Raw genomic sequence first — 24,613 nt, forward strand, 5'->3', positions numbered from 1 at the left:
TTTGAGCATGAGCAAAACATTCAGGCCAGACACGAGAATGGACCCGAATATTTGGAATGCACTCAGAATGCAGTCAGAATTCTTAGAATGCACTTTGAATATCCAGGAATGTACCAACAATTTTCATTCCGATAGCAGTGTGACTAGGGTATGACGTGGAGAGAAATGTCGAAATAACAATTGAAAAACCAGCCACGTGAAAATCTTTGGATTACCAGGCATAGCAAGACACCATTTCTATTAACTGGTTTCCAAACGAGCCCCTTCCATTATTAAAACAGGTGACTGGAAAAGTCCATCTCAGAATACTATATGTTCTGACTGAAGTATGCCAAAATTGAAATGCCACACCAACTAAGACCCCAGTTTGCATCTATATAGGCGGGGGAGACGTGTCCCCCCCTAAATTTGAGGAGGGGGATGGTCCCCCCTAAATTTGTTGTTGATGACCTTTTTTTTTTTTTTGCTTGTCAAAATTTTTTTTGGTTGTCCCCTCCTAAAATTTTTGGCTTCCGCCGCCAACGTGTATCTATAATTCTTGGTACCAGTATAACTTTGCCTAGAACATTCTGAGATGAAAACTCATTGGCCAATACCATTTTTATGGTACCATTCTCAATTTTTGACCCTCTGAAGGAGAGAACTAATTGGATGTTCCTTCAATGCGATTAGTTAGTCAGATCCTCAAGCTTCATGGTATATATTTATAATATCTCTTGTATTCAATTTGTGTTCTTAAACAAAATTAAACTGAATTACAACAATCCACAAAATTGCATTTTAGTACAAGAAAACCATCTGGTAATATTTTATTTAGCCTTTGCAAATATGTCTAACAATGAATATAGAAAAATACAGGTAAACAAATATTTTCATAGACACAGTTACAAATTTGTGATTGCATGATAAACATATTCAAAATATAAAATATCTATTAGATATCACACTTTGGCTATCTGGAAATGTTATATAAAGGTGACTAATCAAATAAATTCTATTATACTGCACTTCAGTAATTATACCACATTATTAAAGCTTTAACAACACAACATACAACTTCTTCACTTACAGTTAGAGAAGCACAGAAATAAGAGGCACAATAATAGATCATCAAATCAATGATATAATTAAGAATATAATTACCCTTAACAAATACAGTGAACAGTTGACAATAAGATCACTTCTTCATCATCACAGAAAGAAGCTGCTAGAATGAATAAATTGTTTTTCTTGGATCGCATAATTGTTATAGCCATCGAATTCCAACTTTGGTAAAAACAAGTGACATAGAAATGCCAAGTTTTGCTAGGTGCATGTATCCCTAAAATTGTGTGCATTTCTGTCTGAATCTATATATTTTACTTGATGTAAACACACTAATATCCACCTCTTCAAGGTTGATTTATCAGGATTTTTTTTTCTGGTCAAAAACATCTATCCTCTAAATTGAAAGACTTATGATGGAACTAAAAATGGAAACATACATGAATCTTCAGATAACCAAAACAAACATACACTTTAGCTCTATGACTGTTTATGTTTTTATTTACAATACAGCCATTCAAATTCATCTCTACATTCAAATTCATTAATGAATAACCATGACAAGTGTAAGAACTATTTCAGACACTTACTAGCAAAAACAGAATTATCCTCCGGCTCTAATAAAACCTCTCCTTCATGAAAAGTGAAGAACTAAAAATAGAATTACAAATTCTCAAAAATATCAAAAATCAGCAACCACCCATAAAGACAACTTCTTTCCATTCAAAATATCCAATGATTATTTTTCTCTCTCTTTACCGAATGGTTGATTACAGCACACAGACACATGTCTCCTAAACTCATTTAAAGAAAGAAGAGCATTCTACAGTGGCTCCCAATAACAATTTCAAACATCCTAGTGAAACATTCACTATTTGAATACTACACCTGGAATTGCAGTACAAGAGCTTCTACACCAAGATCACATAATGCACAACTTGAGGCGATTTTGCATAACCATCAAATTTCTGAGGATTGTCCTAGAAATTAGACAAAATGATTTTATAGAAAGACCCCTGCTTCTATCTCCCGACTCCTTAATTCTTCTTCTTTTTTTTCATAGAACCAAATACCATTAGTTCTTCCTTGACCCATAATTACATGAAAAGGGACAGTGGTTTTAGTATGCTCATAAACAGAATGACAAATTGTGATTCCCCCAGAAGTAGATTTTTTTCTTTTTTTACCTGACCCATCAATCACAAAATAGTCAATACTACACCATATAGACATAGAAACTATATTGTCTATACTGACAACGATGGATGTGACCTTTGTAATACCACATGCAATCCCTTTCCTGCTTTGTAAGGACTGGTCATGACATGGGGATGACCTATTCATCCTGATCGACCTGATCGATGCCTCTCTTTGTAGCAAACCCACCAAGGAGACCCTGGGCAGTGTTGAAGAGGTTGATGGGGGTGGATCCATCGGTGATCAAGGTGGACTTCAATCCCAGTGAAGAGAGCAGTTTCACCTGTAAGGTAAAGGAAAAGAAAGATATTGATTATAATGAGCTGGTTTCAAAAACAAGTTTAATATTACTGCAGTATTGCAGAATGATGATCATGATGAAGTTCTGGGGTGCATTTCATTAAAGGACTTGACGGATGTTTTATTCAACAAAGTATGTTTTATCCAACATTGAAAATGTGCTTCTCAACCAATCAAACTCAAGGAGAGATGTTGGATCAGACAATCTGTTGGACATACGTGTTAATGAAACACTCGCCTGATTTTAGACAGGGAAATGCCTTTCATAAATCTAGTTGTATAGTTTTATCATCAGGATTACATGTAGCACTTACAGTTTTACAACCAAAAAGTTTTATTCTTGGGTGTTTGCCAACAGGATAGGCCCTGAGTCAAATTGTCACTCTCTGTCTCTGCCCTCCTCATTTATAATGTAATAGGACAATTCATTCTTCACTCCAGACACCATCCCCAGTAAAGGTCTTTATCCTCCCTTTTTCCATTCATTTCCCCCTCAAACCACACACTGTTCCCTATTGACTGCATTTACATCAAGCAACCGTATAAAAAAATAATCAAAATTTTTCTTCAGCAAGACATTTGCAGACACCATAGTGTTTTAACTGCATATTGGAAGTGTCCCAAAGAAAATACTACCATCTCCTGTAATACTACTGCAGGGAAAGGGTTGAAAGACTTGACATACCTGCATCTCTGGTCCAGCCATAGCCATGGCCTTGATGGTCTCGGCTCCAATGGACTGAACCATGTTCCTGAACCTCTCTGTCTCAATGTCAGACATCTGCTTGGCCTTGTTGACCTCCAAGGCATTCTGTTCCTTGACGTACTTGGTCTCGGCCTCACGAGCATTGGTAAGGCGTTGCAGCTCAGATTCCTACAGGAGAGGGGTTGAGATCCAGAGGTTTTCAGTTTTATAAATTATCTTTTACCTTAGGACATCTCTTCCAAAATTAAAATGGTAAATTACAAGACAAAATATTATAATGGCATTTCCAAACAAAGTGTGTGTATTTTAAAAAAGTTTCATACTTTTAAATCGACAGAAATTCTGACAGAACAGAACTCTGAATTCATTGTTTTAGCTGTAAAAATGTTCTTATATTCACACTTCCATGTCAGATCACACACTAGAAAGATGTACACACTAGAAAGATGTACTTAGTATACTACCAAATACAGAGGGTACATTTTCCTTTAGACAACAATTTGGTTGGTATCAAGAAATTGTTAACATTGTTCTTACTTTTTGACAAAAGTATTGTCATAAGTTCTGACAGCAATTATGCTAAAAGTACACTTGCTAATTCAATATTTCTTAATGCCAAATGTACAACAGCTGAAAATTAAATGCATTCCTTTTCTGAAAAAGTGAAAAGCGAACTGAAACCCCTCTGTAAATAAACTGTATAAAGTCTATTTCCCATACAGTCATTCCGTCTATGGTAATGAGGTTGATGCAACTGCCATGTAGAACCCACTGCAGTGAAAGATACACAAATGCAATACTCACTGATTCAATCTTGGCTGCTTCAGCCTTGAGCCTGGCCTGGTCAACAGCAGCCTCTCCTTCAATCCTGGCAGCCTCAGCTCGAGACTGTGCCTCTGCCTTGGCCTGACCGGTGCTCTCCACAGCTGCACTGTTGGCCTGGAGCTCCAGGAGTTCCTTGCGAGACTTCTCAGCCTCTGCTTCATCCAGGATCTTCTGACGCTCAAGGCGACCACGAGCCTCTTGCTCTAGACGCTCAGCCTCATGCCTGAAATTTAAGTGAAGTTTGGGTGGCTTACTAAAAATACTTATTTCATTTTTACTTTACGGCAATAGTACTGGGTGCAAAAAAGAAACATAATTGACAAAATTTGACTTCCAAGAACGAATCAAGAGGGTGAGGATTCATGTATACATACTTCTCAAAGTGAGTGAAGGCCGTACCAACTCTACAAAAACTGTGGCAAATAGCACTGAATGACGGTATTTGCACTTTACATCAACATACATTGCAAAGAATTAATTATCAAAGACTAATTTTCTCTTCATGTTAGTGGTCAAAGTGAATTCCCACTTCACCAAGTCCAGGTATATGAATGGCTACACGTTTTCTCCTGTTACTCTTTATTCATGTTTTGGTGAAAGCATTAGACTTTTGCCATTAGGCAATTGATGAAGATTGAAAATGTCTTCCATACCTGGCAGCAGCCTCCTGTGAGTTTGTGGTAATCTCAATAGCCAGCTGAACAGACTTCTGTAGAGCATCCCTGGTCCTCTGGTCTACAGGCTCTACAGACTGGATATCAATGGAGGTGATCACTAGGCTATTCTGAGGGAACAGGAAGGACTCCCTCACCTTGTTCTTCTCGTCGAAGCCAAAAACAGAGGCACGGATGATCTTGGCAGAATTCTGCGTTGGAGAAAGGGAGAAAGGGAGAAATGAATACATTTTATTTGAAGCTCACTTCATCTTTCCATTAATAACTGAAATATGAATACCCCATTAATCAAAATGAAGGAACTAACATGAATGGGATGATTTTAGCCAAGTTCTTATATGTCTGACAAAAGGAAAACAAGTATTTCTCATTTGAATCTCCATTAATACTCTTTTAATAAAAAAAAAATCTCATTCTTAGTACATCCCATCCCCTTTGATTTAAATCACAATTTTAGTACATTCCATTCCAATTTATACAGGAATAAATTTTTAAATAAAAGGAGAATTGTCAAAGCTAAATTGATATTTCCATGATCTGATCCAAAAGGTAGGCAATCTATAATATACCCCTTTATCATTGCACTTTTCAATCATACATACATTGCTCTCTCTCTCCTGATTCATAGAAAAAAAAATTCTAGGTGACCTTATCTTCTTTTTGAGTAGGTAGAGGGTCCAAACTTATGAGCATAACCTTCATTCAGATCCATTTCATATCAAAGTTCTCATTGCTAAACTGTACCTTGTGGAAATCATCAAACTGTACTCCAGCAACTGCACCCCTGATCCTGGATGCAATAGCCTTGCAGGCATCACCAATGAAGTCGGGCACACTGAAGAGCTTAGCAGACGCTACCTCATCAGTCTTATTTGGAACCTCAAAGTGCCTATCATCGGGAAGAACGGTGCAAAAAAACATGAAACTTAATATATAATGATGGATGCTCTGGGAATGAGACAATATAAATTGGCTTAAAGTAATTATCAAAATGTAATGCCAAGGATGAATGAAAATTTGTAATTCTGCTACCGTTTCCCTACGCTCGTCTGTGTGGATTAAAATTCTTTGATTGAATATGAAATGATGGGTATCACCTTCAGAACTAAACAAGGCACATTACAAAGCAAAACGGCATAGCTGTACCCTCCAACGGCTGCATGAGCAAAAGGATAATATTTCCATCTTTTCAATAACAGCCACTAATTTGTGATAATACACCTACATCCGTCTTGTTTAATATATGAAGTGCAATAGAGTTATGTATTCACGTACACTACCTACAACAATATTTTTGAAAGACTACATCCATTGACATACACTCTCCACGCTTACCAGTTGTATGAGAGCTGAAGCTGCAGGCGGGCATGGTCAGCGGTCTCAATGGTAATGATATCTGTGCAGAAGTCTGGACCCAGGAGAAGGCAAAGGGCCTTGATGACGTTGGGGCGCTTAGGTTTGCCTCCTGAGAGGCTGAGCTGAGTGAACTGTTCATCGGGACCAAGCATGACCAGCTCAGGACCAAAGACAACCCTAGAGAGATAAAAGAAACAGAATATTTAAATGATTTGTATGTTTGATTAAAAAAATATAACAATTATCTTGAATGTTTTAACATTCATGAATTCATTATCTTTCATGAGATCTTATTTCTTTGCTGGGCAATAATGCCTTAGTCTGCAAGAACCGACCCCGATTGAAACGCTGATCAACAGATGGGTCTTCACATAAAGACTAGCACATGGAAAATTGCAATGGGGCTTTTGTTACACACATCATTATAGGCTTTGCATTCAGATCTCTTGAAGGCTTTGAACAGCTGCAGACTAATAATGCCTTGCCAATCATTAACTTAATCATTGTTCACTTTACAAAATAAATCTTTATCAAACATGGGCCCTGTAACATTAAGAGATATATTCTGTATTTACAATTGATAGCAACTTAGTGTACATAATTTGCCATAGACTTACATCCAAGCTTATCTGTACAGATGGTTGTATCGTTTATGTTAAAGGGACCAGATCCTCCGATATTAAATTCTACCTGTAAATCTGCAGTATATTTAAAACATCAGGGTCTCATTTCATGTAGAGTTGATATAAAAAAATGCAGTTTCTATAACACACATGTATTTACTATCAGCCAAACGGATTGAATGATTTCAATAGCTTTTAACTCTCATTGTAGACTTGTTATTACAAATTTTATGGAACTCGATACCTCATTATTTGATAGATAATATAGTGATGAATAAATGGCTAGTGATGATGCCACTGACAATCATCCTCACCTGGCCTTCTTCTCCTTGTAGTCATAGATCTGCACAGCAGCATTGTGAGGCACACGGAAGGATACCACCCTCGTCTTCTCCCTGGCCCTGGAGGCCCCACCTCCCCTCCTGTCACTACGGTCTGCCAAAGGGTCCCTGGCACTCTGAAGGAGCTCCTCTACTGCTGGAGGCAGCTCCTTGGCCCAGAGCTCCTCATCCTGGCTCAGCATGTAGGTCTCTCCTGTAACTGCTCGTACCTGGAGAGGAAGAGTGATTAGAGCAGAGTTAAAAGATCCATCTTTTGGTCAATGGTGGTTAGACATAAGATCCCACAAGAATAGATCAATGCTTGGTGATTAAATCCATTATATATAAACTCAAATTTATGTTTGTAAACAGATGTTATTATGACCTTTTCCCTTTCAAAATTGACAGGTTACTATGTTTACAAGGGTGGTCTAGTGTAGCAATAATCAAATACTAAAGCCATTAAATCTGCAACACAATCTTATTCTTACCACACTATTTTTGTGTGTTTGAACTGAGGTAATAGACCAAAGATTCTAAGTCATGAAATAATTTTCATTGCCATAAAGGCCTTGTAAATTGTGTTTGATTACAGGCTTTGAAAGAAGAAATAACATGTACCTTTCCAGTCTTGGTATCCCGGATGTATACTCCTTCATTCTCATCGAGAGGGATAGCCTTACGCCTGGTGACGACCTCTACCTCCACAGGAGGTACATACTCACAAGGTCCCCTGATCATCCACCTGTCTCCTGGCTGACGAACTGCTCCACTCTAAAACAAAAATTAAATCATGAAGCACAACTTAGTCTAAAATGATAGTTATATAACCTAAATAACAATATATCTCACCTTCAAGTAACAAATTTTAAATATTCTCAAGAATAAGCATATTACAAGGACGGATTAAGCACTAAAGGCCAGATATTGCAACCCGCCTGAAGATACATTTTTTTTTCATCATAATCTACATATACTCATACAGACATTAACCTTAAGTCTTACTTTGATGCTATTAATAATGATAATTAAGCATCCAAGCTATTTTGTAGTCATTAAGCATTGAAAACCAGGGAAATTACAAAATATCTCTACTCTGTCTAAGCTTGACAAAATTTAATGATACAAATGGAAACGACGTCAATGACCAAGGAATATGCACCAGGTTTTGCACTTGGAATAAACTGTGAAAAACAGTAAGAACAGCAAAACTGACGTTTCACAATTTTGATTTTGTAAATAAAATAACCCTTTCAGCCCATGTAAACATAATTCTTTATTGTAACACCAACTGTTGCTAGAATAATGCATGTGATATCTGCATCTTTTCGGTGCAAAGTTTTATTCATATTCATTTATAGCAATTTTTTTTTCATTTATGAGGATAATTTCAAAGTGACTTACAGCATTGGCATCCTTGAATGATTCCTGAGCTCTGAGAATAAGACCTTCATCTTCACCAAGGATGAATACAGACTGGATACCTTGCTCAAGCGTCTCACCGGGTTGAAGGAAGAAAGACACCTCACCCTACAAGAATCATTGAATAAAATGAGAGAAACTGTGATATGGTCGACAATGCAAGAATAAATGCAGTGACAGAACAGAAATGAAGAGTTCATACCTCCTTTTCATTGTTAAAAAAAAGATTTACTATTGATGTGTTGTAACAAGCTACATATAGGTAGTTAATGTTAGGCATCATTATCATTAATGTATGTTTTATTGTCATAAGGAGCTTTTAGATTCCTTTTTCATGATGCAGAATCTTCTCATTTGGGGAAATCAGCCTTCACAAGCATGAATTATGAGGGGAACATGGCATTAAAGGAGGGAAGATTCTGCAACATGAGCTAGGTTGTAAAATCGCATGCTCCCAGTAAGAAATCTGCATCATCAAAAGTAGTACTCTGTACTATCAGAATGAAAAATAGTTATTTCAAAAGAGTACCAGATCTACTCATATTATGATTCCACTGCATAATTTAGTAAGGAATTAGAGAATTACTAAAGCCTGTAATGGAATTATATGTGTAATTAAATGTGAACTATATTCTTTACTGCTGATATGAATTAAGAATTTTCCAGCATATATGAAGAAACCCTAACTTTTTATCAGTTTTTGGAACTGAAGTGGCTACCCTGGGTAAATATACAGTTATTATTATTATCATTATTATCATAAACTATTTCAATGTAGTGTCAAAAGCAAAGTGTATAAATGAGAAAACAGACTGATTAACTTGGACTTGTAAACAACAAATGAATGAATCAAGAATAGACCTTGCTGGGAATTTCTTTCAATCTCTTTACCTTGATTAATCTCTTCTGTCCAAGCTGTGGTTTTCCATCGGCCCCGACAGGGTCCACGATGACACAGTACTGGCGATTGGTCAATGTGTTGATGTCTACAACTCTTACAACCTATCAGAAACAAGAACATGAAATAATCATTATTCAGGGTATTCTATGAAGTGATTCTTAAAAATACAAGTAAACAAATTAGATTTGAATACAAACCAAACTTTCACTCTGTTGTAAAAATATATGAATGCTTTACAAAAGCTGAACAAGTGCACCATCTTATTATTTCAAATAGCTCATTTATATCAATTCAAATATTATGGCTACAATCAACAAAGGTTTGAACTATGGTCAACCTCAAAAGGTCTCAATTTTTTAGCGTATATTGGTACAAAATCTAATCCAACTGAATAATATTCTATTTCATGTAGGTGTGTGTGTCTATGACTTTAAAGTCCTGTTGAGAATTCTGGTCTTCTTGTCTATATTTAGCCAAACTTTAACACAATTATTTTTCTTTTCCTTATGGAATTATGTGCTCTATGAATACACTGCAAGTCCTTGTAGAATATCTTACTAGGTAAAGGAGAGTGATGTAGTTTCTTACCTCCTCATACACATCTGGAATGTGTGCATCTGTATCAGCCATAGTGATCAGCCACTCCTCACCATTCTTCCTTGTCTGATTCTTCATATCTACAAATGTGCGTGTGGCTCTTAGGTGAAGAGCATTCTGTAAAAATATAATGTTTGTATTATCATTAATATTTCAATGATAAAATACATGTAATTATGCAACAACAATCAAGAAAACAAGATCCCACTTTATTTAAAAGCTAACTTTATTCTTCAATTCAAATAAACCAACTAATTCTTAATATTTGATTCTGTAGCACCAATCACAATCTGATATATAAGAGTAAATAAAACAATAAAAAAACTCTGAAAAAGATGAAATTTCATCACAAAATCAATATGAAGTTGTAAATTCATTTTAAAGTAAAAAACTGATACTTCTCGTTTTTACTGTTTAACTTATTTTCCATATAAAAATAGCTTTAATTGGTCATTGCACATAAAAGATAATCAATTTTGAAGGAAAACAATCATGTAGCATACCTTTTCTGTGAGCACGTAGGCATTGACGGTATCGACCACCTCCTCATATGCCCCAGGGAGGTAGGCACCAACCTTCTTAACCTGCCACTCCTCACCAGTAACCCTAGTATTGCCTTCTCTATCTTTGGTTTCCTTACGAGCCCTTAGCTTGATAGCCTGGTTAGGTCTGATGATGGTTGCCCTGATGGTCTCATCCACCACCACTTCCTTGCGGGGGATGTAGGTACCGGGTCCCTCAAAGAGCCACTCGTCGCCAGCGACGCGCTTCTGGGTACCGTCCTCGAAGTCAAGGATGGCTCGGAGCCTAAGGGCAGCGTTGGCCTGGACAACCTTCAAGGCAGTCACAGCCTGTTGAAGAAATGGACATGTACGCCATTTAATATAAAATGGACAGGCAGTATTTTCATTTGAGTTTTGGGCAATGAAGCCTTTTTTCTCAAGAAGTTTGGGATGTTGAAAAAAACTTGGCCGAAATAACACTATATAACCAACGAGAAAGCATTCCCTTTGACATTGCACAGTACAGTTATTTTGAATGTAAAAAGCTGGGATATGGACAAAGTATAACTTTAAAAGAATTTCTAGGCATTGAAAAAAAATCCCCCAAATACGAGATGAGAGATTGACCTCGAAATACGCAATTTAAAATGTTGGATGCAACTTCTGTGACCTGCTTACTTAGCAATAATGTATGAGGGAAGAAAAGATCAACACTAAAAAGTGCATAACTTTATCAACTAAACGTCAAGCCCAAGATCTAATGTAGATTGAACTGAGGCAATAGAAAAGATATATGAACAATTCTTTTTTAATATCTAATCAAATATTAAAGACTACATCAAGACAACAGTAAAGATAAGCCCAATCTCACCTGCTTCAATACTTCTCCTGGGTAGAGAGGGAACGGTTCCCGGGCTAACCTGATCTCCTGGTCAGCATGGGATAGTTTGACCTGTCCAAGACCATCAAAGACAACCTGACCAGCATCATTCCTGACCACAGGGTTCTCTACAATACAGTAATGCCTAGGAGGGATGGTGATCATCTTCTCGGGACCGAAGATGACCCTACACGGATAGAGAGGGAGAGAAGTTCAGAAATCATAACCTAATTTTCCTCTGATATTTTTAAAGGATCCAATTATAGTTTTGCTTTGTCAAGAGACGTCCAACCAATATCTATTTCTAATCAAGAATTAAACATTTGAAATTTTAGTAAAACGTTCCTATAAGAATGATACAAAAGGGATAATATTCACATTGTATGTTTGTTGCTAATATCTTGCTGAAATGCAAATTATTTTCAATAAAATGATAAGCTAGATGACACATAAGTATCATGTTAGGTACATGTGATACAGGGTTTGCCACAGATTTAAAAATTGTTACACATTAATTTAAGATTCTATCATCTATTATACAGGACAAAGGAGAGTCAATCCTACCTTTCATGGTCCTGGCGGATGTAGGTCTTAGGACCCACAACGACCTTGGTGACATTGTCATTGTGGTCCAAGACATGGATGTAGTAATATGGGGGGATGCGGAAGATAGACTCCTCCTGGCTGCTCCCCCTCTTTGATGCACGATCCATGGCTTGTCAAAGGTTGCTTCCTCTCAAAAAAAAAAAGATAATGAAACTTTGCAGTACTGGATGGATACTGTGTGAATCTGGAAAGCAAAAGAGAAAAGATGCTATGAGGTTATTTCTTTGGCGTGTACATAAATGAAGTAGAAATAGTAGAAAATGCAATTATTACCATATGCCAACTGAAATGAAAAGTAATGTATCATTTTCAGAGTATCAGTTATAGTCATATTCTTTTCAACTCCCTCTAAATGTGGCAAGTTTTTTGTCTACTGCAGTTGACACAATCTATACATTTGATTTAAAGCTAACTTGAATTACAATGAAACTGAAAGATTAACTGCTGAAAAGAATCAAAACTACCTTAATTTATCCATCAAGATTTGGTATTGTAAGACTCTATAAAAACCAATATGCCTTTTTTCTTAATTTTCTTTCTGGCATGTGGCATCATATTGTAAAGTGGGTACTTTTTGTTACAATGTAATGTTTTTTTGTTTGTTGTTGTTTTACAGAATTATTGTACCAGTCCTCAATTTCCATGGATATGTACCATATGCACAAAAAGCTTCCCATACACTGTATGCATGGTTTCTGAAGATTGTAATGGTATTTGAGTGTGCTACAATGTACATGTATGTCAGCCGGTTGTACATGTACATTTAATAAAAAAATCTAAAATTGATAACTTGGCACTCCTCTAATGGGTAATTCAAATAGAGTTAATAAATCAGAACAATGTCTTCATGTAGTCATGTACATACTGTATACATGTACATAAACTGAGGCATATAAAATTGTTAAGATTTTATATTAACCAATGAATAATTTGAGCAAACAAAAAACCAGGTTAGAGCTATAATACAAATATTTATCTTTTGTAATGTTTATGGCCTTTGACCAATCTTGATTTCAACTGACACATCAGTGCACATTTGGGTGTAAACAATTTGGGTAAAAGGAAGTGCTTTTTGCATGCTGATGTTGCTATCTTGCACATTTGTACAATTAAATTCAACAATCTTAATTAATTCGTTCCCCCCTACCTTCAAATTAGCTAATAAAAGGCAATAGTTCTTGAATAACATGATATAATAATAAGCATCAATGGTGCAATATGGAAATCTTGAATTAAAGAAAAAAAACATGGAAACCATTGTCATTATTATCCCCCAAAATTAATCCAGCATGCAAAGAGTTATACAGAGTTCTTTACAGAGTGCTTTGAAGAGTATTTAAAAAGAAAGTATTTGATTCCCAAATAACTGCAAATTATCATTATAATGATGCAATATTGTGAATAGAGTCAAATGACCAGCTAGGGCAATCTAAATTAAAATACAAAATTAAAATGATGATCACAAGGACACTGCTCACAGGGTCTTCACTTCTCAAGCTCTAAAGCAACGGACTCAAAATGTATGAGCTTCTGCATATCAACTTGAATCACTTTAAACTCTGATGGAAAGCCTGGTGCATGTACTTGTGAAAACATAGCCCAGTGGTTTACTGCTTAACAACGCCCATTGAAATAACTACCCTCTTTTCTAAAATGGGGAAACTTGGACTAACAAAAAGTATCCTGTTTTGTTGATAAGAACAAAGGCTATTTCCTTCCTTCCTTAAACTAAATTTTTGAGGCTGGTTTCCTGTGCAATATCTGGATTGACTCTTAGTAATTTACACTGCAATAATTGCAAAAAGATGCAAGTCACAAAAAAGACATCTTGAATACAAAAGTTGTTCTAATGTTAATGGAAACATCCTTGGAAAACAGAAATATAGGATGTGTTTCAACTGATCAATATCATTAGGCTAAAAAAAAGTTCATGAATGCTACATGTAGATGGAACAGGATAATTATCAATATCTCAAATTTGGATAAAAACTAATATTTACTTGCCTCCTATTACCAAAATAAAACACTATGGTATGGATACTCATGTGAGCTCTATCCTGTAAAATCAATTATGTATGTGTATTGTACATATGTGTAGAATGGTAAATCCATTATCAATTCTGAATGAACTACAGCTAGAAATTATGTAAAAGGAATCAGTGTCCCAGATCAGTGTACATGATATTAAAAAGCATGAAAGTAGTGTTCATAAGTTGAACTCTCTATTTGACTATTTTTTTTCTTTATAAACTGCTGTGAAATTTTTGGTGAAACAATTTGGTCTGCCAGCATCTCTTCTTTTAGCATTACAGGATTACTACCCAAATGTGTATGGATATAATATTTGCACTCTAACATGCGGGAGAATGAGCTCCATCATTATCATCTACTATAAAAGATAGGGTGGAGGGGAAGGATTGCACCATCTTGCATCATGCTAAGAAACAGCAGCAATTGGCACTGCATACAGCAAAGTCTTTGATTGCAACACCCTTCATCAGAAAATTTTCATCTGACCTACCAAACATAGCATGTCAGCCATGGATGAAAGCCACAAAAATCCAATTTAACTTTGTGAACATGTGTGTGGCTATTTGCAGGCAACAAAACAAACCTCTCTGATAATTGAGATTGTTTTTACTACATTCTGAAATGTTATTCAATGTTTAAAAATCAAACTGAGAAGCTGCAGGGGGGGGTCATGGTTAGGGAGATGAACACAGAACGCATCTCTGCTTCAAGAAAAACACAAAGCTTCCATCTCTGCATTGCACAATTATGCATCAGAACTTCTTATTGCACCATCCCACATGATGCATTGTGGTGCAATACATGTTTTGATCTACCTGTACTACATGGAGATTAGCAGAGGATTGGTGACACATCCATGCCCTGCAGGGAAGATGCCAGGAGACTATGACTGGCAACACACACCTGTCAATGCCAATTTCAAAACAAGGATGAGTCTAGATCTCTCTAGTAAGCACTGCAAGATATCACAGGTAATTGGCTCATTACAGAAACATGCAGGCCTACATACAGTACCATCTGCTGTAAGCCTTGTCTAAACTGCTCTGTTAATGTGAAGTAATGTTATTGTTGGATGGTTATTTTTTTAATTTTCTATTTTGTTTAACTTACAAGTGTTTTCTTCAGCTGTTTTACATTTCTGTTCCGTCTAGACTCAAGTTCATTTGTTATTTCAGCAGTGCCTAGCCTACCATTGTTATGCGCATTGTTTGAAACTGAATAGTTTACCTAAGCTTAAGTTAGACCGGAATTCATAACCGCCTTTTCTTCTGGCATTCTCCTAAGACCTAACATCCCCGGACCCCGATGTCATGGATGTATAGTTTAGTGAAACAACCAACAATGTACATAGACTGAAGCTTTTTTCCAACCTTAAAGGGCCCAGCCACTGACAAATCATGGGGAAATTGAATCAATACGAAATTTGCAAAATACCAATTGACTTGCATAATATAATCTGTCTGTAATGAGCACCCGTCGGACTAATGCGATAAAAGTTTGGACAGCAAGAATTTGACCGAACTTGTGGTTATTTACTTCGGATCATCGCAGTTCCAGTTTCCAACAATTCCAATTCCTAGACTCATAGGTCTCTTGATTGTAAACCAAAATAAATAACCTCTATGAAGTTACATGTTTCAAAGTGAAAACATGCAGTTTACTTCTGGTTGGTTAGTCTACTAACTATTGCTCTCATATAGACCTCCCAGACATGCCAGCGTCTATTTCTGTACATAACAACCCCGGCTTGCAGCTGAGTGAAATACTTGCCTTGAATCCCTTTTTTTTCTGAGATTAGCTTTGATTTCCCAATGATTTGTCAATGAAAGGTCCTGGTCCAGAATGGGGATATTTATATCTCAATAAATAGAGTAAAATTCACGAAGAAAAAATGCTGAAAATTTGATCAAAATCGGAAAAAATAAAAATATTGAATTTCAAAGACTTGTAGTATTCCATTGAAACAGCTCTAGGCATGTCTTTATGAATATTCATTAGGTGGGATGATGATGTCATATCCCCACTTGTTCTTTTGTGTTTTATTATATGAAATTAGGTTTATTCAAAATTTGTCTACCATAGTACCAAGAACTAAAACAATTGGAATGACAACTCATTAACAGCATTAGTTATTTATTGCCACAACTAATTTCATCATTATTGAGACATAACATTTACACATGTATGAAATAATGAAACATTTATGATTTCATGTAATAACATAAGAAAAAGGAAAGTGGGGGTGTGACATCATCAGTCCATCTATGAATATTCATGACGATAACTATTTTCACAAAATATTGATAAACTTTGAAATTCAATAACTTTGTGGCACTAATGCAGTTTCGCACCGGCCGATTACCAGCATACCTCATCACCAATAGGCCTTCTGATCTTGTTAACAAATGTCATAAGTTTCTCAGACTCAGTCAATTTTGTTATCTGAATTCTGATTTTGATGAAATTTTTAGCATTTTACTATGTCTATTTAGTCATCTATTTGGATATATTTTCAGTCCGAACCATCCCTTTAATAATCAATAACAGATCATAAAACTAGATTGTATTGGGTCGGCAAAGAATTTTTTTTTTTCAGTCCGAACCATCCCTTTAATAATCAATAACAGATCATAAAACTAGATTGTATTGGGTCGGCAAAGAATTTTAGCTGAAACATGCCTCCCCCACCCCCTCCCCTCCAAATGAAAATCGGACCTCTGGGGAGCGTTTCATGAAAGGACTTGTCAGACGTTTTATCCGACAGTTACCATAGGAACATTGCTTATTAACCAATCAAAATCAAGGAAAGATGTCAGATCTGACAACATGTCGGACGAAAATGTTTGTGGTAAAATGTACCACAGTCTGGGGCACGCGCGAATGCTCCCTACATATAGTACTGTGGGATGGGTTGGAGAATAGAGGATACATGCACATGTACTATGGGTGTGTGCACACAACAATAGACCCAAACCCCCAAGCCCTGTGCATTCATCCATGCTTGGGTGCACAACTCAGCAAGGCTGCATTGTCAGGCCAGCTAAGGGATAAAATCATCACTTGAAGAGTCGACTGGCTGAAGACGAGGACGTCTGTTTACTACAACAACTTTGCTTCGCCTTTCGCCCTTCGAGGTTATCTACAACAAGCTACTATATATCATATCAGCACCAGGAATACATCACATCTCAGCAGCAACATCACCACATAGTCTGCAAGTTTCTTTGGCCTGCTTTTTGGTTCTTGTTATTATTTTCACCGTGCCTGGCACCATCACTTTCTTGGTAAGTATCACTGATACTTCCCTTCTGTTAACCCCCTTTCCTTCCTTCCCAACAGGTTAATCCATAACCAATATTCTTATTATTTTACCACATGCTGATGAAACACTCCCCGGAGCTCTGCTCAACTCAAGTCTCAAAACACCACCCACCACCACCAAGGCACCAGCAGTGCAGTCCACGCACAATCAACTCACCTCTCAGTCTCAGCTCAGTCTGACAAAAATGGGCATCATCACTCCATTTCACCACTACTAAGTACTAAAATAGTCTGTGAATATTTCTAAAGATGAGCCATTCTCAATCTTTGGGTCTAGTAAGATTGAAAACTAATTTACTTGTTCTTATATACTCACCTTGCTCGGCTCTCAGTCTCGGCCCTCTGACTTCACAATATTGCAAGTGCTGTATGCAATATGCATGCAGTCTTATTCATTCGCAAGCATAGCAGCAATGTACAGTGAATGCTTCCGGATTCACACGCGTCTCAATGGCAACCCAAAATAGCTCATGACATAATTGGCTTTCCAAGTGATGGTGCAACCGTCGACCAATCACTGGGCTTGCATTGGTTCCCAACCCCTGGGACGCCCTGTGTGAATTAAAGGGAAATTTGCATATTAACAAAATGAGTATGACGTAGTTCATTGACATAGTCATAGGCAGATCGCTGTAAACGAGGAGGGGGGGGGGGGGGGGGGGGGAGTACTCTCGCTCTGAAAAGTCAGGCGCGAAGCCGGGGAAGGGCGGGGGTGATGATGATCGCTCAAAAACCAAAACACCCACAGAAAGGGGGAAAAGGAGGATCGAGCTCAATCTTATTTTTTTCTCCTTCAAATAAATGAATGAATGAAATATAAACGAGAGACCCCTGCTCCCCCTTCTCTCTAATTCTAAATTAGTATAACATCAATTTTGATTCCGCACTTAAATTTATCATGATCCTTTAATTCTCAATCGAGCCTAGGTTATAGTTATATCATGCCAGCAAGTAACAAAATATACTTTCGGGTGTGGAACTTGCAGTAGAGTATGAAAAGTCATAATTTTTCCCATTTCCTATTAGTGACTTGGTGACACAAATTCCCGCACTACTAGGACCCCGATGAAGACTTACAATTTATACCCTTGCTTTTGTTTGGCTGTTGATCCATGTTAAATGGTAATAATATTTGTAACTCTTAATGAAACGGGTCAGGCATCCGGCAACAGGGGCCTGATTTTTTTTACAAACCGGTGTGTTGGCTCAGTAGGTATATAGAGCATCCGTCTCACAACCGGGAGGTCGGGAGTTCAAACCCCGGCCACATCACCAGACCAAAAGACGTTAAAAAAGTTGGGAGTTCAACCGTAAAGGCATAGAGCCTCGTCAATCTGGCGCTGCACAGCGGCTATACTGGGCTCATGATCAATTAGGCAAAGCAAATTTTCGGAATATTTCATGTCATGTCTATTTCGATCAATAAAATGAAATATTGATATGAAATATGGAATATGGCCGCTCAAAATTGTTTGTTTCCTTGAAGGGGTATTACAGTCACTTAATTTTAGCGTTATTCTTATAAAACAACATAAATGTGTTATAATCTCAAAAACCCTGTTTAAATAGTGCGAGCGCAAAGCGTGAGCTAAAGTGTTTTTTTTTTGGGGGGGGGGGATGTCATGTGTTTTGTCTGAAAATTTAACATTATAAATGTTTGTGATCCTGAACATAATGCGTATATGTAACGAGATAACTAACTGCTAACGGTTCAGGCCTGATCGAAAAGGGACCTGTTATGCGAAGCGCGATCAAAAAAAAAATCTGACCTAAAAATGGACATTCTAAGCACTTTTTGTAATCATGAATGGGATAGGATGCAAGCGCAAAGCGCGACCGGAAAAAAACAAGATTATATGGTAACCCGACACATGCTCCGGCGACGATTGCTCAAATGTTCAAATCTGTGACTATGCTATCATCCTTTGAATAAAAGCAAATTTAATATCTAGTCGTAATGACGTCAAAGCAGTGGTACGATTCGGCTACAATTTGAAACTAATTTGGCCTTTACTCCAAGATAAAGACTTGCAATCTTTCAAAATGGTTATTCTTTCAAATAATGTTAACCTCAAATAAAATGATATATGTTCCATTCACATTTTCAGAAAATGAGCAAAATGCGATTTGTTCCAAAATCAGATCGCGAACAGTCGTAAGGTGTGCAGTGGTCTTAAGATATGAAACTTAGGATGAAACTGCTGTTTTCCCAAGACTATGAAGCTTTTTCAACACATTTAATTTTTTTAATCCTTTGTACGTCACTGAGTGAAATCTCGCTTATTATGACCAAACAACCTCCATCGTAATCATGTACAAACACAATTCACATGTAAAAGACACAAACACATGAATAATTAAACTTGTGAGCAGATCATTATCCTGCTTCATTTATTGTATGAGCCCATGTCATATGCCCAATGTACACATCAGTATCTCGAATTAGATCACCATAAAATAAAAACAAAGATTGTAGAATAAGCTTGAAAAGAACAAGAAATATGAGTTCAGAAGAATTAAGCCTTCAAAATAGAAAAATCACTTTTCTTTACTCTGATTCATATATCACTTTTTATGAAATGTGTAAGAATAAGATATAGAATGAAAACTAAATTCTAGAACACAGTTCTTATAAATTAGCTCTGATAAAGTTGCAAGCAGGTCTAAAAATACAATATATTTACTGTCAAAATGCTACATATAAAGAGTTCTATTACTGGTAGCAAGAGCCAGAAGCAAAATTTATGCCAAAGCTTTGATGCAGTATATGTTGGGTTAATACACTTTAAGCTGCATTCGACCAGAGTCGATCAAGACCTGCAGAATTTTCACACACAAATGATATATATTTCATTGAAAATGAAAATTGATGGGTCAGGGATTTCAGTAACAGTCTTGGGCCAGTTCCTCAAAACTTTCACAAGTTTGAAGTATTTGATACAACTGACGAAACTTCTTTTATAACCCATAACATGTGTTGTGATCCAATGGGATGAGAATAACAGGCCCCAAAGTCCCAAGACGTGTCTAGTCTTGGCATGGAAACAAATTATAAACATAATCTTGATACAAGATGATGTACAATTGGAGTTAATCAGTATACTATGAGCATCCATGTTATTACGTATATGGTTTTGTAATCTTTTTTGCAATTATTGCAGTGTAAATTACTAAGAGTCAATCCAGATATTGCACAGGAAACCAGCCTCAAAAATTTAGTTTAAGGAAGGAAGGAAATAGCCTTTGTTCTTATCAACAAAACAGGATATTTTTTGTTAGTCCAAGTTTCCCCCATTTTAGAAAAGAGGGTAGTTATTTCAATGGGCGTTGTTAAGCAGTAAACCACTGGGGCTATGTTTTCACAAGTACATGTACGAGGCTTTTCATCAGAGTTTTCAGTGATTTAAGTTGATAGGCAGAAGCTCATAAAGAGCGAGAAGAAATAGATAGGAGAAGTCCGAGAAGAAGGGAGAGATTGTAAAAGAAATAGAAACAGAAGTTTCTATGAATGCAGAGAGAGAGAGAGAAAAAAATAATAAAACAGGAGAGAGGGACGGGGGAGAATGCTTTTCAAGGAAAGAAAGGGAGAAATAATCGAGATAAAAGCGCTGATGGGAAATTTAATTTGAGCCAAACTATTTCCGTTGAGCAATTCAATTAGGAATGTTAAAAATATATAGAATAATGATAATGACCATACAGCTTTAGTGAAGAAGCGTTGTTGGTTTTCCAAAAAAAAACAATAATAATTTTTCGGTGGATGGCATTTTCGGCGGAGCTATTATCAGCGAAGCATTTGTCCCTACATGCGGAGCAAATATTGGCGGAGCAATTGTCGCCGGAGTATGTGTCGTTCGGGTAGCATTTGTCGCCGGAGCATTTGTCGCTAAATGTGGAGCAATTGTCGGTGGAGCAACTGTCGGCGGAGCAAATGTCGGCGGAGCAACAGTCGGCGGAGCAAATTTCGCATTTTGGGGAGCATTTGTCACCGGAGCAATCGTCGCCGGAGCATGTGTCATGGATTCGATTATATATATATATTTATCACAAAAAAATCACAATCAGATCGTAATTTTTACGTTTTTGTATACATGCACGATTTTGGAAAAAAATGGGGGTGGGTGGGGGGGTGGGGACTGAAGCCCCTAACCCCCCCCCCCAGCCCCGAGGCCCCTGTAGGCTACTTTGGCTTTTCACCCCATATGTGGGCATGAAATTCGTTCCGTACTATACGGTATAAAAACATTTAAAAAAGTAAAAGATTTCTATCAAACTTCATTCAGTATCCCTAAACGTCCATCTCCTCTCTTGCAAATTGAATTTGAATTGAATTTAATTGCTTTGCGCCCTTTATTCGGAATCTTCAATGCCCAAGAAGTTACACATCTGCCTTTCTTTTCTTTCAAAGTTTGATAAATCACGCGTGTTTCAGTGCTTTTCGCGTGACGTTTTTGTGTTCTAATTTCCTCGTAATCAAGTTCTTTATAGAACATCAAGAGCGGGAAACCTTGTAAATTATGATATCTGAATTTTGTTAACAATGGGATTAAACATCTGAAAATTCCGAGCGACATCGTTATGCGCACATATATATATATATATATATATATATTTTTTTTTTTTGAGGGGGGGGAGGCAGAGTCAAGTTATGATGAATTTTTTTGGGAGTATAAAATTTCTTTGTTTTGCGCATATTGTTTATGTTGTTGTTTACTTCTTTTGCCCGTATTCTGATAGTAGGCTTAACTTAAACTCAGGTTTAAAGTTGTGGTTTAAGTATGGCAAGCCAAAAGTATCAACTTTTTTTTATTCTTATGTTTACTGTGCTCTCTCCTGATTCATCGATGGTGAAGACAATCTTTTATCGATACTTCCTAGATAATTAGGAATGATTTGAGAGCCAAATGAGTTGAAGCATGATATCTCTATTGATTTATGTAATAATTGGCTATCCATACTTAAACCACAACTTTAAACCTGAGTTTAAGTTAAACCTGCTAACAGAATACGGGCCTATGTGTTTTATATTAAAAAATAATTCCAAAATATGGACTTTGAATGGATCTTTTGATTAAATCTAAATTGGAATCATCTGACATTCAAACAATCAAAATTTGTACTTCGCCTAATAATTTCAATTTTAAAAGTATTATCGGGTGGTCGAAAAAGAAAATAACACAATTTGGTAACTATTTAGGGCTATACAAAATATCAAAATTAACGACAGTGCAAAAAGAGTGAAACCATAAAAACAAAGATAACAACAAATATCGTTGATATTCTCAAAATCACGTATGAATACAAAAATAAAAATTACAATTTTTTTTAAAAGATTTGATATGGTTGCAGTACATAGGCCTACGGACAGATAAAACCCCCAAAATATCCAAAAATTTATACACAGAAATACAGAAAGTGATGTAAATATGTAAATCCAACCGTGTCATGAACCACTAGCGGATCCAGGGGGGGGGGGCACAGCTTGTCAAATTTTCCTCGGGAAAATGTGCCCCCCTTCGAAAAATCCTGGATCCGCCAAAATAACATGGAAAAAGTGTTGGAACTTAAATGTAATCATGAACAAGGCCGCAGTGAAGCTGGGCCTACGGATGGGGGATGAGGACTAGGAGGCGCCCCCCCAAAAAAAAAAATCACGACCAAGAAAAAGAAAAGGAAAGGGAGAATGGTAAAATATGGTGTATTTCCTGCACTGGCGTAAATCCCGGGGGGATGGTCTGTACAAACATCCCGACCACTTTATACGGAAGAAATAAAAAAAAAAATCACAAGAGATAATTGTTTTATTGGTGAAAATTCTTCCTAAAATACCGCTTAACAAATAAAACAATATTATTGAATCATAAAATGCAAATAAAGAGCCAGTTCACCATTTCCAAATGAAATACTTATGTCCTTATTATAACATTGAAGAGAAACCCCCGTTTCTCCAAATTCATCAATGTTGGGGTTTTGGGGGAAGGGATTAAGATGGAATGTCAAAAAATTTTGAATGTAATCTCTAATAAAACCATTAAACCATCATGGGGTAAAAAAGATAATAATATCGGAGGGGTATTTGCCATATGGACATACAGTGGCGTAACTACAGGGGGGGCATGGGGGCACATGCCCCCCATCGACTGACCCCCCCCCCCAAAAAAAAAAAGGGGAAAAGGAGAAATGAGGGAGAAAGGAAGAGAAACGTAGTGGGAAAGAAGAAAATATTCATTATAATGTTATATTATAATTATGTTATGTTACATTACATAAGAAACATTTTTATCATAACTTTATGAAACATAATTTGCCCAGGGCCTGCGTCTTCATTGTTCCTGGTGCTCGCATTGTCTGTTTAACGAGATATATAATCCTGTTGTACTAAAACATCCCGTTTTCAAGTCAATATAAACCAAATATATTTCCTAGCACTTGAGTTATCATTTTTTTATGTAGTGACATATGCTTCTTTTATGACTCAAAAAGTGATTGCCCCATGTTAAGGTCTTCGTATATAAACATTTCCTGTCCATGATTACGTTCGCATTAGTGGATTGGTGAGATATGTCTTCTCTTCATGAATTCCTAAAATCAGTCCTTAAAATGTCCCTTCTTCTGATCTGAACATCAACATTTTTCAGCTCGCGCTTCGCGCTCGCATCATTTGGTTAATGAAATACGTATATGGTCCTAGTTAATTCCTACAAAGAAACCTTAGAATGCCCCACTTCAGGTCTGAATTATCTAAATTTTCAGCTCGCGCTTCGCGCTCGCAATATTTGATTAGTGAGATGCTTTTGATAATCATGATTGCAATGACTACAAAAAGTGTTTCATGTGTTTAGATGTAATTCTAATAAAAATCAGCAAGCGCTTGGCACTCGCATTAGATGGCTGTGGTGAGATATGCATACTCTTAATGGATTCCTAAAATATATTCCTTAAAATCTCGCTGTTTGGGGTCAAAATATACGAAAATTCAGCTTCGCGCTCGCATTGTCTAGCAAGACAGGTACCTATCATGGTTGCACAAATTTGATTGTAATGTCCCTTTTTAGGTGTGAATATAAAAAAAATTCAGCTCGCGCTCACTCAGTGATCAAAAATTTTGCTGGTGCCCCCACAATGCCGTGACCCACGGTACGCCACTGTGGACGACAATTCCTTGCATATCTAAAAACATGATTGCAAAAAAATGCCAAAATATTTCAGTAATCCCCCCACCCATCAACACGGATTTACGCCAGTGATTTCCTGTATGCCATGTCAGAATCTATCACAAAATTGGATGTTTGGAATAAAAATGTCGA

At 36.8% G+C, this 24,613-nt stretch overlaps 1 protein-coding gene across 3 annotated transcripts; it reads right to left on the reverse strand.

Annotated features, from left to right (window-relative positions):
* Window positions 1-1,551: 1,551 nt before the first annotated feature.
* LOC121408911 (major vault protein) lies at window positions 1,552-17,698 on the reverse strand. Of its 3 annotated transcripts, none has more exons than XM_041600628.1 (15): window positions 17,623-17,698; window positions 11,913-12,138; window positions 11,340-11,535; window positions 10,469-10,816; window positions 9,957-10,082; window positions 9,359-9,469; window positions 8,450-8,575; window positions 7,667-7,819; window positions 7,040-7,275; window positions 6,082-6,279; window positions 5,491-5,635; window positions 4,726-4,937; window positions 4,052-4,295; window positions 3,227-3,415; window positions 1,552-2,524 (listed from the first exon to the last, which is right to left on the reverse strand). In XM_041600628.1, the coding sequence occupies exons 2-15, from the start codon at window positions 12,059-12,061 to the stop codon at window positions 2,381-2,383; spliced, it is 2,577 nt and encodes an 858-aa protein (XP_041456562.1). In that variant the 5' UTR covers window positions 12,062-12,138; window positions 17,623-17,698; the 3' UTR covers window positions 1,552-2,380. The 3 variants fall into 3 exon arrangements, with proteins under 3 accessions (XP_041456562.1, XP_041456561.1, XP_041456563.1); XM_041600627.1 differs by lacking the exon at window positions 17,623-17,698 and adding an exon at window positions 17,464-17,588; XM_041600629.1 differs by lacking the exon at window positions 17,623-17,698 and adding an exon at window positions 14,801-14,820.
* Between the last annotated feature and the right edge of the window lie 6,915 nt (window positions 17,699-24,613).

Source organism: Lytechinus variegatus, chromosome 2 (genome assembly GCF_018143015.1).
Source record: "Lytechinus variegatus isolate NC3 chromosome 2, Lvar_3.0, whole genome shotgun sequence".
In the NCBI taxonomy this organism is placed as follows: domain Eukaryota; kingdom Metazoa; phylum Echinodermata; class Echinoidea; order Temnopleuroida; family Toxopneustidae; genus Lytechinus; species Lytechinus variegatus.